General features: G+C 41.6%; 1 protein-coding gene across 1 annotated transcript in view; it reads right to left on the bottom strand.

The window, feature by feature from the left end:
* LOC109935210 (adaptor related protein complex 3 subunit beta 2) overlaps positions 1–13723 on the bottom strand; it is a 173048-nt gene that overhangs the window by 79449 nt on the left and 79876 nt on the right. Inside the window, exons 7-9 of the mRNA XM_048617141.1 lie at positions 10551–10733; positions 5624–5800; positions 2824–2921 (exon numbers count right to left, since the gene is read on the bottom strand). Of these exons, the coding sequence (XP_048473098.1) occupies positions 2824–2921; positions 5624–5800; positions 10551–10733 (458 nt within the window). The remainder of the gene's footprint in view (positions 1–2823; positions 2922–5623; positions 5801–10550; positions 10734–13723) is intronic.

Genomic DNA, 13723 nt, shown 5'->3' with positions numbered 1-13723 from the left:
AACTAGCCCAGCCACCGCACCCAAGCTTCGTTCAAATATTATGGAATGAAGACTGACTGTAAAGAGAGACACTGCAAGTTCAAGGACACAGGCCAGAGTTTCAAAGAAGATATTAAACCCAAAACCCCATCTGTCCTCATAGGTGGATATAAAAGATCCCAAGTTCAATATTCTCTGGATTTTAGAATGAGAGGTGATCTTATTAAAACACGTAACATTCTGAGGGGCTTCACAGAATAGATGCTGAGAGGATGTTTTCCCCCATAGGGGAATCCAGAATAAGGGAACACAGTTTCAAAATAAGGGTTTCCTATTCAAGACAAAAGTGAGAAGGGGGATTTTCATTTTTCAGGGGGTAATTAATTTTTAAAATTTTTCAAACTTCAAAATTATTTCATTGGCTGTGAGTGACGTGGGGATATCTTGAGGTTGTGAAAGTTGCTGTATAAATGCAAGTTTCTCTTTCAGTTTACTGGAAGAGTGATTGCTGAACAAGCTGTTTCAGTTAATGGCAGGGTTCTGGTGAAGAATAGGCAAAAAATCACTTGCATCGACAATCTGTCTCAGGATCTCAGGAAGAAGACTAAAGACCAATAGTAGGTGACTGGAAGATAGGCCTTGAAAAATTAAACTGAAGAAATCAAACTCTGGACTGTCTCCTGATCATTTTTATTAATATCAGTGTATCAGCTCAAGATATGTCCATCTCGGAGGAGAGACAAATGCATCTGAACTCTTCTTGGTGCCCGAGCTCTGGTCAGTCAATGAAATGACCGATGTTGTTGAGCTCTTGAGGAGATGCCATCACTAACTGGTCTGATCATAGGAAATTTTCAAAACTGTGCTTAACTGAAAATCAAAGTCCATCTGAAAAGATCAATTCATTGTCCAGTTCCCAAAAATGCAGATGGCAAATTTGGAAATTAGAAGATACACATGACTGCCATGCAAATCTCTTTTTAATTTATTCTTTTATAGGATGTGGGCTCCACTAGCTCGGCCACTTAATGCTCATCCCCAATCACCCTTGAGAAGATAATGGTGAGTTGCTTCTTGACCTGCTACAGCTGATATGTTGTAGGTACATGCACAGTGCTCTTAGGGAGGCAGTTCAAGGATTTTGACTCAGTGACAGTGAAGGAACAGCAATATTGTTCCAAGTCAGAATGATATGTGATTCTATAGGACAAGACAATGCTTTACTGCACAAGGTGATGGAGCTGGAACAAGCATCTTATTTCTGTATATCAAATTGACATGACTATAAGGATGGAGACATCTCTCAAAGGCTTCTTGAAATGGAGTTTTAGATTGAGCTCCAAAGAGAGAGACTTGTTCCTGAAATTCTTTATCTTGCATTCATTAGGACAGACAGTAGAGTGCCAAATTTCAAACAATTGGAGGAATTTGTACTTCGGGTGAAAAGGGAGCTAACTGGTGACAAAAATCGATTCTGAATGTCCCAGCAATGAGGAACTACAGGCTTCCCAAGCTCTTGGGTATTTCAAAATGCAATGCAAGTCTTGAACGTTTTCATTTTTCTTTTACAGAGAATGGATCCTTCCATATTTTAAATTCATTATTACTGTAGCTATTAGCAACACGGAATTGTACAGCAAGTGTTGCTCAATCACAGAATCACATCTAAGAGTCGTCACTGTACTTCGGATTTTGCAAATGTGGCCAGTTGAAATACGGTCTGTATATGACTTATTTCAAGCAACTATAGGAATATAAACAGATGAGCTTATAATATGGTTCATTTGTTTGCTAGAAACGCTGAACATATGCAGGGATTGCTCTCTATGAACAAAAGGATATGCTCAAATCTTGCACTTTTTAAAAATTACCTGGGAGCTTGGGGAGCCTAAAAACATTGCTTAGCCAATCAGAGTCACCTTACCAACAATCAGCAACTTCTAGCGTACAATTCTGTGATTGCTTGAGATTTAGCATTGCTGCATTTGTCCTGAGTGAGTACAAAATGAAAAGATTCAGCAATATGTCACCTTTTTCAGCAATATTCAAATTCTGAACTACCAAACAGCAATCTACTCATTCCTCCTTTTACAATGGATAAAGTAGATCAAATATGCCTGTATTTTCCCTTCAACGTTTGCTTGCTTCCCTTTTAATAAATGCCATTTGATCATTCAGAAATACATAGTGCAGATTTAACATGAATCTGGAAAGAAAAACAAATCCTCTATGGCTCAGGCAGCATCAGAGGAACAGGGAAGCTGACGTTTCGGGTAGGGACCCTTCTTCATAAGAAGGTCTGCTGTGTTCCTCCAGCTCCACACTTTCTCACATCTGACTCCAGGATCTTGCTATCTCTCCTCTATGGTACAATTGTGGGTAAAATAATGAATTATTACTCTGACTGAAATGCCAAAGAACCTCCCCATTGCAAATGAAACGCTAAATACCGTTTTGCATGTGTGATTAACTAGTCATTCCATTGGCTGCAGAACAATTCTCCCTTTAATATTCTGGGAGCTTTTCATCCAGGAATAGTTGCACCTGCCCCTTGCATTGGCCGTACTATTGTTTATCCATGAAAGTTATCGGACGTGAGCCTTGTTTCCCCAATTCCCATGTACTACTTCTGGCAAGCAGAACACCAAAGTCAGGTATTTCAAAACCCCCTACAAGTTGAGCAGAAACCCTGGAGGAACAGAGCTGGTCATTGATAACATCACTCAGATTCAAAGGAAGCCAGTACTCGGCACTGGAAAGCAGAAAGTTTCTTTCTTCTTCAGAGCTCATGGACATGTACAGCTGTCAAAAATTTGTCCTGTTTGCTGAAGAGGTGTTGCTTACCTGTGACTGCGTAGCAGGCGAACAAGTGCCTTGGCTATCACACCAACCTCTGCTTTGGGAGCAAGGTGGAAGTAAAGTTGTGCCACAGCCATCACTACCTGAGGGCCCAGGAGACAAAGGAAAAGGTCAGCATTGAGAATGGGAACCCTGACAGAGCCAACATTTGGAGCAGGACAGCTACAGGCAAAGGTAGAAGCACTGCTGATGTGGACTGATGTGAATATTTCCTCATTTTATTAAGTACCTGCCTTGCCTTTGTTTGGATTTCTATCAACACATTACTGATTTCAACATGACTCTCAGTTGATGTGCCTTATGTTGGGAATACATAATTGTATTTAGAGACTATTCTAGAAAAATCCTAGAAGATTTTAACTAATAGACATTTTCAGGATTGAAACAGGGTGATTTCTTTGAAATGAGGTCGGCAGTTAAATGCGTGACATGGATTACTGCTTTTTATAAGAAATCAAGTGAATTTGGAGTAACAACTAAGGAAAGCTTTCAAGGAGGTAAGCTATGCGATTAATTGTCTTAATTACTAGAAAGTAAACTGGCTTTAAGAGGACTACATGTCCCCATACTAATAAGATGTGGAGTTTATTGCTTTAACTACTAAAAACATACTTTCTTTAAGAGTTCCCTATGCAATTGGATGCCTAGAACATGTATCTGGACTGAACAGTTCTGTTCTTCAGACCTAGAAATCTGTGTAAGGAAGACACTCTTGAAGCAATAGGACTCTCTCCTGAAATCCTGTTCTATGCAGAAGTTCCTGTCAACCTGATATAGTTTCCAAATACCAGTATTTCTAAGTACCTGGTAGTACTTGAAGTATTGGTCTGTGACCAATTCTCAGAGACGCAAATCAAATTGGTTGGAATCAGAATTGGACATCTATCATCAATCTACAGCTGTCAGCAATTCAGCTTTGTTGGCAGGAGAAAGTAGAAATGCAAAGTCATCACATTTTATCCTTTGATTCCAGACACTTGGCCTGCAGGAGTTGTTCTTTCCCTCTCACTTTTCAGTTAAAAGAACGTAGTCTCTGCAGAGATTTTCTTTTCACACTGTTTAGATGTGTCTTTGTATGAGTCTAAGGGGATTTAGTCTAATTTTGGATCATAGCTTAGATGTTAATTAGGCTTTAATCATTTCTTCAAGATTCAGGTTTGTTCCTAATAAACAGATTATTTTGAATTCATTAAAGAAGCTTAATGGACATTTCTTCTATTTTGGATGGTAGTTCAAAAGAGAAGTGATTGGTCATTTGGCAATTGAATCAACAAATTTCTGCTAATGGTGTGACTGGTGGAGTCTTGTATTTTGATTCCAGTACCAATGCAGTCCTTCCATCACAGTCGTAACATTTCCCCATTTTCTGCCCCGAAAACCTTTTCCATTGAACACCTGTTTCTTGTTTTCCATTATTAATGGCCTAGACTCACTTTCTATTGGATCAATGTCCACTTTGTTTATTCATTTCCTTTTTAAATATCAAAAGAAACTCTCCCTATCTGTTTTTATATTTTTAGCTAGCTTTCTCTTGTATGCTAAATTTTCCTACCTTATTAATTTTTTTGGATAATCTTTTCTGTTTTTGATAATCTGTGCACTCTTTTGTCCTGCCTGCCATCTTTGACCAATAATATGCTTGTTTTTAAATTTTATAATATCTTCAGCTTCTTTGGTTAAACAATCATGATGGATGTTCCCATTGGAATTTTTCTTTATTGTTTGAATATATCTATTCTGTGTATTTGGGAATATCCTCTTAAATGTCTGCTAATTCATCTTCATTGACCCTATCCGCTAACCTGATTTGCCAGTCCAATTTCACTAGCTCTGTGTCATGCTGTCACACTGCTCTTATTAATGTTTTAAAACACCAGTCTTGGACTCACTTCTCTCTCCCTCAAATTGAAATTAAAATGCGATAATATTAACATTGTTGCTGCCTAGGGCTTCTTCACTGCAAGTTTATTAATTAACCTAGTTTGTTGCACATTATAAGGAGTGACATAGCCTGCATCCTGGCCAGCTCAAAAACATACTGTTCTAAGAAACTATCCTGAAAATATTCTATGAACCCCGCATCTAAGCTACCTTTGCCCATCTGATTGTTCAGATATTAAAATGTAGATTAAAATATCCCATGAATTTTGCTCTACCTTTTATTAAAGCTTGTTTAACCCTACCCAAGAAGAGCAGAAAGTGAAAACTTACACTTTAAATTTAAGTTGAAATGTTAATTGAAAACAAGCAAAACTAAATGTTATAAAAGTGCTTAACACTTAAGATTCACTCCTTTACAAGGATTTCTGTCAGTCCCATGCTAAGTTTAAGTTTTATTCTTTTATATGATATGGGTGTTGCTGGCAAGACCTACATTAATTGTCCATCCCCAATCACCATTGAACTGAGTGGGTTTCTCATCCATTTCAAAGGGCAATTACGAGTCATCCATACTGCTCTGGGTCTGGCGTCACATTCAGGCCAGACTGGATAAAGATAGCAGCTTTTCTTCTCCAAAAGACATTTTTGAACCAGAAGGGTTGTTATGACAATTGACGATAGCTAGATTTTAATGATAAAATTTAAATTTCACCGGCTACTGTGGTGGAATTTGAACATACATCTTCACAACATTAGCCTGAGTCTCCAGTTTACTGGTCCAGTAACTTTATCACAACTCCACCATCTCAGCCTCACATTTGCAGCTTGCTGGCACTGTTTCCACATTAAAGGCACATTTGTACCCCTCAGATGTGGGGAGATGTCCCCAAATGCTACATCTTACCGCAGCATTCCGGCTCTGGAGAAGGGGTTTAGTGTTGCGAAGCAGTAGACGGTGGTCAGGGTCCATGACATACGGTTTCCGTTTCGGAAGCACAGCCGCATCCATTTCCCCTTGCTTGGATTCCTCCTCATCTGATCCATAAAATGTTTTTTCCGGGTTTTCCTCCAATAATGATTCCTGCCCACAACAACCAGGGAATAAATTGCGCTGTTATAATGCATTGGGAAGCCAGGTGACAAACTGTTGATTTATACAGGGGAACTTCACAAAGAACTAAAATTTACACAAACGTTTATGAAGAACACTCAGTCTATCCAGCTTCCCCTGAAGCATGATGGTTACATCAATAATATGTATTAATATAGAACCTTCAAAGTACTACATCTTTTCAAAGCACCTCACAGAAATACAATGAAACAAAATTTGACACGAAGCTACTGGGGGGCATGGCCAACAGATTGGTCAAACAGGTAGGTTTTAGCAAGTGTTTTAAGGGACGCAAGAGATAGAGAGGTTTAGGGAGGGATTTCCTCTGCTTGGAGCCTAGACAACTGGATGCATGGTTGCTAATGGTGGAGCAATTAAAATCACAGATGCCACTGCAGGCTGTGATTCTACCTGTCCCCAGTGTTGTGAAGGACTGGTCTAGTCACATTGCCGTGGAATATTACATTCAGCTAAACCTGTTCCTTGTGAACAGTTGTGGAAGAAAACACCTTTGACCACAAGTCCATCATGTAGTGGTCAGCACATAATGCTTTAGTAGATGCTTTAAAAGAAATAGGGAGGGTGGTAAAAGAGGCGGCGGAGTGGCATTGCTAGTCAGGGCTAGTATAGCAGCTACTGAAAGGCAGTTCGAGAATGATATGTCTACAAAGTCAGTTTGGGTTGAGGTCAGGAACAAGAAAGGAGCAGTCACTTTGTTGGGTTTTTTTTTTACAGACACCCTAATAGTTGCAGAGAAGTGGAGGAGTGGATTGGGAGGCAGATACTGGAAAAGTGCAGAAGTCACAGTGTTGAGTCATGGGTGACTTCAACTTTCCAAATATTGATTGGAAACTTTTTAGTTGTAATAGTTTAGATGGAGCTGATTTTGTCCAGTGCGTTCAGGAAGAATTCCTGGCACAGTATATAGATAGACCAACACGAGGAGAGGCCACTTTGGATTTGGTGCTTGGCAATGAACCGGGACAAGTGTTAGAACTGTTGGTAGGAGAGCATTTTGGCGGTAGCGATCATAACTGTTACTTTTACAATAGTCATGGAAAAGGATAGGTACACACAGCAAGGTAAGGTTTATAATTGGGGGAAGGGTAATTACAATTCTGTTAGGCAAGAACTGGGTGATGTCAAATGGGAACAGATGCTGTCAAGGAAGAGCACTATAGAAATGTGGAGATTGTTTAAGGAATGCTTACTGCATGTGATTGATATGTTTGTCCCTAGCAGGCAGGGAAGATGCGGTCGAGTGAGGGAGCCTTGGTTCTCAAGAGAGGTCGAACGACTAGTTAAGAGGAAGAAGGATGCTTATATAAGGTTTAGGAAACAAGGATCGGAAAAGGCTCTAGAGGAATACAAGTTAGCCAGGAAGGAGCTGAAGAAAGGCCTTAGGAGAGCTATAATGGGGCATGAGAAAACCTTGGCAGATAGGATCAAGGAAAACTCCAAGGCTTTTTACACGTATGTGAGGAATAAGAGAATGATAAGAGTAAGGGTAGGGCCGATCAAGGATTGTAAAGGGAATTTATGCATGGAGCCTAAAGAGATAGGAGAGGTCCTTAATGAATACTTTTCTTCGGTATTCACAACTGAGAGGGACCTAGTTGTAGGGGAGGGCAGTGCGAAACAGGCTGGTAGTCTAGAGGAGGTTGATGTTAGTAAGGAAGATGTACTAGGAATTTTGAAGACCTTGAAGATAGATAAGTCCCCCAGGCCTGATGGGATTTATCCAAGGATTCTATGGGAAGCGAGGGAAGAGATCGCAGGGCCGTTGGCAATGATCTTTTCGCCCTCACTGTCCACGGGTATAGTGCTGAAAGATTGGAGAGTGGCAAACATCATTTCGTTGTTCAAAAAAAGGGAATAAGGATAACCCCGGAAATTATAGGCCAGTTAGTCTTACTTCAGTGGCGGGCAAATTATTGGAAAGGGCTCTGAGAAATAGGATTTATGATCACTTGGATAGGCACAGTTTGGTTCGTGATAGTCAGCATGGATTTGTGAGGGGTAGATCATGCCTCACAAACCTTATTGATTTCTTTGAAGAGGTGACCAAACACATGGATGAAGGTAGAGCAGTGGATGTGGTATACATGGATTTAAGTAAGGTGTTTGATAAGATTCCCCATGGTAGACTCATGCAGAAAGTAAGGAGGCATGGGATAGGGGGAAATGTGGCAGATTGGATTCAGAATTGGCTGACCCTTAGAAGACAAAGGGTGGTAGTGGACGGAAAATATTCAACATGGTGCTCAGTTACGAGTGGTATACCACAAGGATCTGTTCTGGGTCCTCTTCTATTTGTGATTCTTATAAACGATTTGGATTTAGGAGTGGAAGGGTGGATTAGTAAGTTCACGGATGATACGAAGGTGGGTCGAGTTGTGGATAGTGCGGAGGGCTGTTCTAGGTTACAAAGGGACATTGATAGGATGCAGAGCTGGCTTGAGAAGTGGCAGATGGAGTTTAACCCTGAAAAATGTGAGGTGATTCATTTTGGAAGGACAAACTTGAAAGCAGAATACAGGGTTATCGGAAAAATTCTTGGCAGTGTGGAAGAGCAGAGGGATCTTGGGGTTCATGTCCACAGTTCCCTGAAAGCTGCCACCCAGGTGGATAGCATTGTTAAGAAGGCCTATGGTGTGTTAGCTTTCATTAATAGAGGGATTGAGTTCAAAAGCCGTGAAGTTATGCTCCAGCTATACAAAACCCTGGTTCGGCCACATCTGGAGTATTGTGTCTAGTTCTGGTCCCCTCATTACAGGAAAGATGTGGAAGCATTGGAAAAGGTTCAGAGGAGACTTACCAGGATGTTGCCGGGAATGGAGGGAAGGCCTTACGAGGTAATGTTGAGAGAGCTCGAGCTTTTCTCTTTAGAATGACGAAGGATGAGAGGTGACTTGATAGAGGTGTACAAAATGATCAGAGGTATACATAGAGTGGATAGCCAGAGACTTTTTCCTAGGGTGGAGGCAGCTATTATGAGGGAGCATAGTTTTAAAGTGAGTGGAGGTAGATATAGGGGAGACGTCAGAGGTACGTTCTTTACTCAGAGAGTGGTAGGGGCGTGGAATGCATTGCCGGAGAGGATAGCGGAGTCAGCCTCATTAGGGGCATTTAAGTGGCTATTAGATAGGCATATGGATAATAGTATAAGGTGGGGGTGGAGGTTAGATAGATCTTGGGTTTAGGGTAAAAGTTCGGCACAACATCGTGGGCTGAAGGGCCTGTACTGTGCTGTTCTGTTCTATGTTCTATGTTCTACGTTCTAATGTCCTCAAGGCCCTGTCTGGAAAGGAGATGGTGGATCCTGTTAGCTGGTTCCCTCAAAGACTGCTAAAACCATATGGCAGAATTCCTCACCGTCACAAGTACCAAAATGCAGCTTGACTCATGGTGAGAAGGGCCTCCTTGTCAGATCCTTCCTGCACATTCAGCCTCTCTTCACACTGCAGTGGGGAAGAGACTGTCATTCTGAAATGTGCCTTTAACCAAGCAGATCATAAGCAATGCAATGGTTTTTGTGAAATAAGAACATAAACTGAGGCGAATATCAGCTGCAGCTAGAACACCATCATCTCTGTGAAAGATGTTCTTTGGTCTGCTTGAAACATGCTGGCCTTCCAGTCCAAAGAGTTGCCAGTGTCTGAATGTTACAGATTGGAACATGCCAAGGACCAGGAATATGTGCTCAAGTTGCGCCAAAACCTGGAGCAAGTGTGGTAAAATTCCATGGGGAAAGCCCGCTGTTGAAGATCCTCCCATCATAGTTCACCAAGAGACTGGTGACCATCTAAAACGACTCCCAGGCAGTATCTACTGAAAGATGTTTGACATTAAATGTAAATTATACGTATAACATGTAATTTTATATGTGATGAGGTACCATAGAGTGCTAACTACTTCACTGAAAGAAGTGGATCTGTTTCATCCCTTGTGAGGTCAGACTTGAACTGTTTTGTAAAGAAGCCTTACAATGTTATGAATTTTGGGAGAAAAGGTTATTAAGATCATGGATACTCAAGAGATAACAAGGTGTAGGGCTGGATGAACACAGCAGGCCAAGCAGCATCAGAGGAGCAGGAAGGCTGCCGTTTTGGGCCTAGACCCTTCTTCAGATTCTCCAGCATCTGCAGTTCCTACTATCCATGGATACTCAAGAGGCCGGATTTGAAGACGCAGAGATATTTTGCAAGGTTACAGGGTTAGAGGAAGTCATAGAGATAGGGAGGAGTGAGGCCATGGAGGGATTGAAAATGAAGATTGGAATTTAAAAATCAAGGTGTTGCCACACTTTGAGTCAGGATAGATCAACAAAGAACAAAGTTGATTAGGAAATGGGACACGATGTGAGTTGACAGCAGTGGTGAAAATATCTAGCTCAGCATTAAGGAAGGACCGTGTAAATTAGCATAAATACATTTAAAGGGAAAACCAATAAACACAGAAGTCAGAATGGAATAGAAGGAAATGATAAGATGGCCAGGAGTGGGCTCAGATCATGCGGTCAAATGACCTGCTTCTACATAATTAACTGTTTTGGAAATTGAAATGCCAAGCTTGTCCAAACAAGGACTGAAGTGCATTGGTAGAGATCTTGGGAAATAACTTGCGTTGATAACACCTTATGAAGCATGAGGACAGTAGACTGGGAAGGCATGGGATGGGAAGCGGAGGGGCAGGCCAGGTGGGGGCACTGTGCACTTACGTTCTGGTTGGGGTTGAGGAACTGGGTCCGTGCATAGCGTGTGAGCATATTGATGATGACAACCTGTCCCCACTCCTCCACATCAATCAGAAGGTTACAGAGTTTCCGATAGTTCTTGTGAATCAGATCAATCCTCTCAGGGCAAACTTCTTCGAAGGCCATCACCACACTTCCCGCAACCAACTGGTGACAGAGAAACAGGAATGAGGCAACTGAGCATGAGCAAGTAATTTAACTTCTTGACAACGGGGGAGCCACTGGCAAGACGTAAGAACATGAATATATAAGAACTAGGAACACGAGTATGCAATTCAGCCCCTTGAGTCTGCTCCATGATTTGATACGATCATGGCTGATCTCATCTCAGCCTCAACTCCACTTTTCTGCTCACTCTCCATAACCTTTCAACCCATTACTAAGTAAAAATCTGACCATAAGATATAGAAGCAAAATTGGCCCATTCAGCCCATCCTGATTGCTCCACCATTCAATCATGGCTAATATGGTTCTAAATTCCATTCTCCTGGCTTCTCCCCATAACCCTCGATCCTCTTAACAATCAAGAAATTATCTGTCTCTGTCTTAAATATACTCAATGACTGGCCTCCACAGCCTTCTGCAAGAATGAATTTAACAGATTCACCATCCTCTGGCTGAAGATATTCCTCCTCATCTCAGTTCTAAAGGGTTGCCCTTTCACTCTGAAATTATGCCCTAGGGTCCTAATCTCTCCTACTAGTGGAAATATTTTCCTTACATCCACAGGCCTCTCAGTATTCTGTAATTTTCAAACAGATTCTCCCCTCATCATAGGGCAGACCCAGAGTTTTCAACCACTCCTCTGCGACAAGATCTTAATCTTCAGAATTATTCTTGTAAACGTCCTCTGGACCCTTCCAAGGCCAACACATCCTTCCTTAGATGCAAAGCCCAAAACTGCCACACCACCAAATCCAAATTGCTTGTTCCCTAGCACTCTACCACAAGCTGCTCCAAAACCATCTTGTAGACATTCAATGAATTCCTTTTCTTGAGATGTGCTACCAACCTGATTTTCCCAGTCCACCTGCATACTGAAATCTCTCATGATTATTGTAACAGTGCCTTTATTGTGTGCCTTTTCTATATCCTGATTTATTTTCTGCCCCACATCCTGACTACTGCTAGGAGGCCTGTACACAACTCCTATCAGCGTTGTTTTCCCCTGCAGTTTCTCAACTCCACCCACACAGATTCTACACCTTCTGACTCTATATCATTCTTGCTGTCAATTTAATTTCATTTCTTACTAACAAGGCAACTCCACCCCCTCTGCCCATCTGCCTATCCTTTTGATAAGATGTGTATCCCTGAATATTTCATTCCTCACCCTGATAGCCTCGTAGCCATGTTTCTGGGACACAACATCGTAATTTCAATTTCAACCTGCGCTACAAGCTCATTTACCTTGTTTTATGTACTGTATGCATTTAAGTACAACACTCTCAGTCCTGCATTGACTGCCCTCCTCCATCTTCTCATAGCTATCCCTTTATCTGCTGAAGTTAGATTCCTGACCCTTTCCATATTCTCTGTCCTTTTACTTATTCTGGAAACTTTAATAACTTCTGCTAAGCACTCCCACACCCCTCACCAACCCTGCACTTTAACTTCTTCATTATTTGCCATGCAACTGAATCCACCTGACCACAATTTAGTTTAAAGTCCTATCCACAGCCCTAGTTATGCAATTCTCCAGGACTCTGGTCCCAACATGGTTCAGCTGAAGCCCACGCCATTGGAACAACTCCCTCCTTCCTCAGTACTGGTGCCAATGTCTATGAATTCAAACCCACTTTTCCCACACTAATCTTTGAGCCACATGTTTACCTCTTTACTCTTGTTGACTCTGTGCCAAATTGCTCTTGGCTGAGGTAGTAAACCAGAGATTATTACCTTTTTGGTTCTGATTTTAACTTAGCCCCTAGCTGCTCGTATTCCATCAGTAGAACCTCTTTCCTCTTTGTTCCTATATCATTGGTACCTCCATGGACCACGACAACTGGATCTTTCCACTCCCACATCAAGTTCCTCTGCAGCCCAGATGTGATATCCTGAACCTGAGCACCAGGCTGCCAACACAGCCTTCGGGACTCTCGATCCTAGATACAGCATGCAGTGTCTATTCCCCTGATTATACTATCCCCGATTACAACTATATTTCTTTTTTCTCCCTCCTCTTGAATGGCTGCCTGTATGATGGTGTTATAGTCAATTTGCTCATCTTCCTTATATCCCCCACTCTCATCCGCACAGGACCAAGAATCTTAAACGTGTTAGACAAGCTTAAGGGCTGAGGCTCCTTTAGCTCTACCTCCGGAACCCCTCTCATCCCTTGCTGATAGCCTTATCCTCCTGTCCCTGACCACTGACCAAATTGAAGGTAGTTAATTTAAGGGGTGTGACTGCCTCCTGAACCACAGCATCCAGTTAACTCTCTCCCTCCCTGATGTGTCACTGTGTCTGAAGCTCTCAGCAACTCTGAGCCAGAGTTCTTCAAGCAACTAACACTTGCTACAGACGTGGTCACTATGAACCACAATGAGGTCCACTAGCTCTCACATCATGCAGTTACAACACATACCCTGGCCTGGCATCTCTATCTTAATTATGTAGTGCTCAATTTGCTTTTTTAAAATTTTGTACTGGTCTTTTAGTTTATAACCTGTATAGATTTCCCCCATTTACCTTCAATCCGAAAGTAATTTATAATAGATAGTTAAATAAGTAGCTATCACCAACCAATGAACTTACAGTTTATTTGTGATGTCATTCTTTTGTGTTGGGCCCTGATCCTGGTCTTCAATTTATCCTATTTGAAAAAAGTCTTGAGAACTATGAGCCAAAACAAGGCAAGCAAAAAAGCACCTCTTCTTCTCTGCACTGAATTCACATGTTGCCTCCAAATTCCTCTAATTATACACTCACTTCGCCTGTGTCTCATCGTGGATATGACTTCTACTTCCTAATGATACAAAGCTTACTGACTCAGAGATAGTAGGAACTGCCGATGCTGGAGAATCTGAGATACAAGGTGTAGAGCTGGACGAACACAGCAGGCCAAGCAGCATCAGAGGAGCAGGAAAGCTGACGTTTCGGGTCTGGACCCTTCTTCAGAAATTTTCTGAAGAAGG

Source organism: Rhincodon typus, chromosome 36 (assembly GCF_021869965.1).
Source record: "Rhincodon typus isolate 14 chromosome 36, sRhiTyp1.1, whole genome shotgun sequence".
NCBI lineage: Eukaryota > Metazoa > Chordata > Chondrichthyes > Orectolobiformes > Rhincodontidae > Rhincodon > Rhincodon typus.
This window is presented reverse-complemented; position numbering and strand designations above follow the sequence as displayed.